At 44.1% G+C, this 6166-nt stretch overlaps 1 protein-coding gene across 1 annotated transcript in view; it reads left to right on the top strand.

The window, feature by feature from the left end:
* Window positions 1-1112: 1112 nt before the first annotated feature.
* The window catches only part of ralgapb (Ral GTPase activating protein non-catalytic subunit beta), a 28066-nt gene continuing 23012 nt past the window's right edge, over window positions 1113-6166 (top strand). The window contains exons 1-6 of the mRNA XM_070992659.1: window positions 1113-1144; window positions 1813-1989; window positions 2512-2714; window positions 3992-4158; window positions 5333-5519; window positions 5870-6001. Of these exons, the coding sequence (XP_070848760.1) occupies window positions 1834-1989; window positions 2512-2714; window positions 3992-4158; window positions 5333-5519; window positions 5870-6001 (845 nt within the window). The 5' untranslated portion in view covers window positions 1113-1144; window positions 1813-1833. The remainder of the gene's footprint in view (window positions 1145-1812; window positions 1990-2511; window positions 2715-3991; window positions 4159-5332; window positions 5520-5869; window positions 6002-6166) is intronic.

Raw genomic sequence — 6166 nt, 5'->3', positions numbered from 1 at the left:
TTTTTCCCTCACAGGGTTTTAAGTGAAATGACCTGAAGTTTCTGCAGGTGGTGTGAAGAGAGCTGTGAATTCTCTGAATGCTAAGGAAAGATGTTTCAGTGCTTCCCTTAAGTGCTTGAGCGTAGGACACACTGGACCATCATTTACAAAGGGGACAGTTGCTGTATTGTAAGTGCAGTCGGTGATCGTCTTCCACTGAAGAAATCTTCTTTTCTTGTCAGTGTCAGTCAATCTTTTCTTGACCTCATGACTTTTCCCGCTGAGGTCATGCTGAAGGGACATCATTTTTTTGAGGATGTAACTGGACTCCTGACCCCCTTTGTTATGAGAAATGGTTGAGGTGTTAATCAATAACGTTCGAGGACACCCTTAGTGTGTTTTCCGAGTTCCTGGTCGGAGATTTGAACCGAGAGACCTCAATAACTTTGACCTAAAAATCAAAGATGGTGTGTAGTTTTATCCGGTTTCTTTGCACTTCTGTCTTATTTGTGTCACATTCCATCAGTCTTCCACACAGTACATGTCGTGGTGTCATGGTGTAATACATGCTTATCCTCGAGTACAGCACCAACCAAAGAGGAACACACAGAACAACACCCAGTTTGTTCTGCTATTAAGTCAGTAGTCTCCTGTCTGTCCCTCTGTGTCTCTGTCAGCTTCCTGTTTGTCACGGGCTCAGGGACACTGTGCCAGTTAAAGTGGTTCAGCCTGTTTATTGACTGTAAACTGTATTGCTGTACTGTCACCGTACACATTACATCAATGTGAAGTGTGAGCCTGGCAGTCACAACTCAGGAGAGAAAAGAAGCCGACCTTGCAAACAGGTGTCACATTTCCCAGCCTACCCTGAAGGCAGCAGCAGCAGGAGGTGAGTTCAAGTTCAGAGTTTTGACTTCCAGAGTGACCTGCCTGTTTTCACTGTTTGCGTCTGTATTAGCATGTCAGCAGGTGGCAGCTCACCTGTGTATATCAGAATGAGCAGAAGGCTCACCTGCAGCTCGCTCACCTGCAGCTCGCTCACCTGCAGCTCGCTCACCTGCAGCTCGCTCACCTGCAGCTCGCTCACCTGCAGCTCGCTCACCTGCAGCTCGCTCACCTGCAGCTCGCTCACCTGCAGCTCGCTCTCCCGGACTCCGCTGCGCAGGTACGACGCTCAACTTCATTTGTGACATTAAATCAGTCCAACAGATTTTCAGCATTTAAAACAGATTAATCCAGTTTGTGATTACAGTAGGACTGGGTTTAATGGTGTGAATCAGTTTGTTACTGCCTGTACTGCTGTTAATATAGTAGAAAGTTCTTAATTTCAGTATTTCTTCTTAATTTCCTCACTTTGTCTTTTTACAGACACATCAATAACTTACAGGGGAAACAGATAATCAGTAACATTAACAAACAAAAGATATTTTAAAAAAAGTCTAACAGCCTTTAGAAATATACACAAAGTCTGCAAAACACAAATGTCAACTGCTTAATTTGATCTTGGGACAGTCAAAGATGTCCATTTATGTCAGCAGGAAGAGGAAGATGGACGATTCAGTAGACGTTGATGTGAAGCTGCTGTATACCAGGATGATGAAAGCCAGAATAATGACTGACTTTAACTTTTACAGAGAGATGAAAGATGATCAGTTCAGAGAGAAACAGACTCATAGAAAACCAGCTGATCGTCTCTGAGGAGATGATGTCATTTATTTATTCATCTATTTGTGTTTTGAGGATTGTTGTTTTTTAGTAAATGGCTGCTTAAAAAACTGATAGAATAAAGTCAAAGTTTTCAAATCTCTCTTTCTGTGTCTGTCTGTCTCTCAGATAAGCAGTCGTTCACAAGCCATGGACCAATCACTGTCAAGTGGGCAGGGTCATGTGAGTGTTCTCAGTTGTTTCCCGCCTTCTGTGGGCAGAGATGTTGTTGTTGCCACGGTGAAGCCCCTGGGAGCTGGACTGGGAAAGCCCGACACCCGCAGCCTGCTGCACACAGACAGACAGGTTGTGTGTGTGTGTGTGTGTGTGTGTGTGTGTGTGTGTGTGTGTGTGTGTGTGTGTGTGTGTGTGTGTGTGTGTGTGTGTGTGTGTGTGTGTGTGTGCGTGTGTGCGTGTGTGTGACCTCTATGGAAACGTAAACACACACTCAGGTGTTGATATGTAATCTGTTTTCAGTGTTTGACCAGCAGTTGAAGTTGAGTCTAATAATCATTCACTCCATCAGTCAACACTGTTCACTGTGACACATTCACATTTCTATCAGTGAGGGTAGACAAAATACCAGAAACACCTGGCAGTTTAACACAACACAGTTCAACGGCACTACGAACTGCATCCTCCAAAACAATCAGTGTACATTATGACCTTCATGAAGGGTCATGTTAGATTACACTGATTTCGGTTTAAGGTGTCCCTGACCAGCTGAAAAGTGACAGAGCGCGACCTGAAGTAGACGTCACATCAGCTGATACAGACAATGTGATTGGTTAAGAATATAAAATCCCTGTTGGTGTTTTGTTTTTTCAGGTAAAGTGGACAATGGAGGTGTTGTGTTATGGTTTGACTCTCCCATTGGATGCAGACACTGTCAGAGTCTGTGTGGATATCTACACTGATTGGCTGATGGCCCTGGTTTCTCCGAGAGACTCCATCCCTCCACCAATCAGTAGAGAGCCTAACCTGTATGTCCAGAAGATCCTCCGGCACCTCTACAGTCTTTTCATGCCGAGGTAGACTGTTACACCTGTGTGGAACCAGTTTGTGTTCAGCAAAGTCCTCAGAAGTGATTCGCTCATTGAAAGTTAATGGTGATAAATATGTTCACATGCTCTGCTGTGAGTGCGTTTACCTTCTCACTGTCCTAGATTTGATTTTTTTTTTTTTTTTTTGAGTATCCTGTTTGAGTTTTGAGCATGTAAATGGCTTTTTCTGGTTTCAGAAACCTGGATAAGACTTTGTGTTGGTTTTGGCAGGCCTGGATATACCACCTGAGTGCAGCTCAGGCTGCAAATTTCTGTCTGAACCTCACCCGTGCTTGATGCAGTTAATATAGGCTAAAGGTTTCCTGTTTACCCTGATTACATGTGTGCGCACCTTGTAAGTGACAGTCTAAAGGAACTGATTAATATAGGCTGGAGGTAGATTGTTGTAACACACACACACACACACACACACACACACACACACACACACACACACACACACATATATTCTGCACTGTCAACAGCAGTTGTACATAGAAATAAAATTTCAGTCTTACTACATCCTCTAATACTACCTGGAGTACAGGTAAACACCTTATCCAGGTTCTTGACTCATAGTGGCTGAGATGGTGAGAGATCAAGTTGCATCTGCAGGCCAACGATCAGACACCCTTCTTGCTGTGAGGCACGCGCACTACCTGCTGCGCCACCGTGCAGCCCCCAAATATAAGCAAAAACAGAAAAAAGGTTCAAAACCTTGTAAATGCACTCTATGATGAGAAACACCTGAGTGCAAGCTGGAAGTCACAGTCATTCTCATGGGGACAGGCTAAAGGTGTAGTGCTGCTCACCAAACTATGAGTTGCTGTGTCCAGACACACTTCCTGATGTTGCAGCTCAAGCAAACATCTGCATATTTTATGATGTGGCTAAACTCTTTGGTTGTCTACTCTTTGTTATGCTAGCAAGAACCCCGGAAAGAAAGACTTGGTGTTGTCTTCAAAATAAAGGCCAGAACTTTACTGCCACATGAGTAGGTAGTAAAATTTCCAAGTCCCCTCACCATGTTCAAAGCTCTGAGAGGATTTTCGGCTGATTGTAGACCAAATGTAAAATGTGTTTATTTAAGTTTAGATACAGCTGCTATCTAGCTTGGCTCCCAAAAGGCTTTGTCACCTTGACGTAAACAGAGTTAGTTTTCTGGTGTATTCTGAAACAACTGATACTGTGAGTTTGTTTTTTGTTTTTTTTTAACTTACCAACTTTAATGTAACTTAATGTCTTCCTCATTCCCTCCCCCACAGGTCAGAGCATGTGAGTCCGGTCTACCTGTCTCTCTGTCAGCAGGTGTTGTGTGCAGTTCAGTCGTTGGCCAGAGAGAGCACTTTAATGAGCAGAGACACCTGGGAGACACTGCTGCACTTCCTGCTCTGCATCAACCATGCCATGATGGCTCAACCCACCACTACAGGTGTGCTCGTGGCACCTCCCCTTTGTCTTTTCACCTGTCTGTCTCGTACCCATCTGTCCTCATTTGACTATCTCTGACCTGTCTGTCTCTGTTACGGTGGTGATGTGGACAGATGCAGCGTTTCTGTGCTCTCTGAAATGTAACAGTGTTCTGTTGTCACTTTACTCCTTTTCCTGAAATTCGACATTGGTGCATCAAGCTTCAACAGTCATGAAGTACTTCTAGGTATCAGAACAAAGAACAAATTTGTCACAAGTATCTTCCAGCATTCTTATCGGATACCGACGAAGATAGCAAGAACATTGGGGTGTCCATGGATTACCATACCATGTGGTTGGTGTCAAAGATGGCAGAGAGAACAAAGACACAAGTGAGGATGCTGGCCATTATCCAATCAAGGCTAAGGGAGGCCCCTCAGAGACCACTGCTACCCAGCCCTTTCATCACCAACACCTGGTCACTTTTCACCAAAATGGAATGGCTGAGACTAGGTTTATCATCATGGGCACCCATTCTGGACAGTTACCTGATGATTAATACTGAAACTTGGCTAAGTCCAGGAAACTTCTATCCAACCGGTGGAGGCAGATGGCCGCCCACCCAGAGTCTGGTTCAGTCTGAGGTTTCTGCCTGTTAAAAGGAAGTTTTTCCTCGCCACTGTCGCCAAGTGCTTGCTCATGAGGGAATTGTTGGTTCTCTGTAGATAAAAGAGTCTGTACCAGCTCTATATGGAAAGTGTCCTGAGACAACTTCTGTTGTGATTTGGCGCTATACAAATAAATTGAAATTGAAATTGAAAATTGAAACTTGGGCACAGCTGTTGAGCTAGCAGGCTGCGAGCAGTATTTCCACACACTAAGGAAATATGCAATAACATCTGAAAAAATCTGTATAGAAGTATAAAAGCAGCAATATCTTTATAAGGTGCAGTAGCATTTGGGACAATGTACAAGTAGTAGTTTCTAAAATGCCACATTTGAATTATTATTTTATCTCTTGCAGTTTGGGTGTGTGCATGTGTGAATGTTAAATGAACCGTATTAGCAGCTACAGAAAATCTTGTACAATATGCAGCGACAAAAAAATAAATAAAGAAGCATTCTGCTATATTCTATTCTCTCTCTCTTTCTCACCTGTCTCTGTCTCACCTGTCTGTCTCACACTCTCTCTGCAGGCGGTGTGTCAGAGCAGCTGTCTGACCTATCGATGGCAGTGCTGTTTGAGGTCTGGTTGCTGTCTTGCTCTCGGTGTTTTCCATCTCGCTCTCTGTGGCTGACGGGGAGACAGATGTTGAGCAGGTGGCGACATCAGCCTGCCGTGGTGGAACAGTGGAACCGAGTCATCACTGCCCTGACCTCCAGGTAAACCCAACAAAGCAACTAAACAGCCATCTTACAAACCAACAATCTAACAAATCAACAATCTAACCAACCTGTCAACAAACAAACAAACAAACACACACACACACACACACACACACACACACACACACACACACACACACACACAGAGACACACACACACACACACACACACACACACACACACACACACACACACACACACACACACACACACACACACACACACACACACACAAACAAGCCAGCTGTGTGATTGTTAGGGAACCCTTCTGCCTGCAATTCTGTCTCAGTAGCTCCACCACACTACTCTCAGTATCTCATTGTTTACGTCTGTGTTGTGTGTTCAGGTTGTTGCTCTTGACCTTCGGTCCGTCCTTCCCTCACTTTAAAGTCCCAGATGAAGATGCTGCTCTGATACCTGCAGACATGGATGACGAAAGAGTCCCTCACACCTGGTTCAGGTTCTTGCACCTTTTCAGGTAACTCACCACAGGTAACAACATCACAATGGTTTAATTATTCTTTAGTTGTTACTGGGTTTCAGTTTTGGAAACATATTTTATCTCATCCATAGGCAAACAGGTACTTGTTCAGCACCATGTTTCATGTCATGTCATTAAAAATACTTCCTCTAATTCTCGGCA

This window comes from Chaetodon trifascialis, chromosome 3 (genome assembly GCF_039877785.1).
Source record: "Chaetodon trifascialis isolate fChaTrf1 chromosome 3, fChaTrf1.hap1, whole genome shotgun sequence".
In the NCBI taxonomy this organism is placed as follows: domain Eukaryota; kingdom Metazoa; phylum Chordata; class Actinopteri; order Chaetodontiformes; family Chaetodontidae; genus Chaetodon; species Chaetodon trifascialis.
Note: the sequence above shows the minus strand (reverse complement) of the source record. Positions and strands in the feature narration are given on the sequence as shown.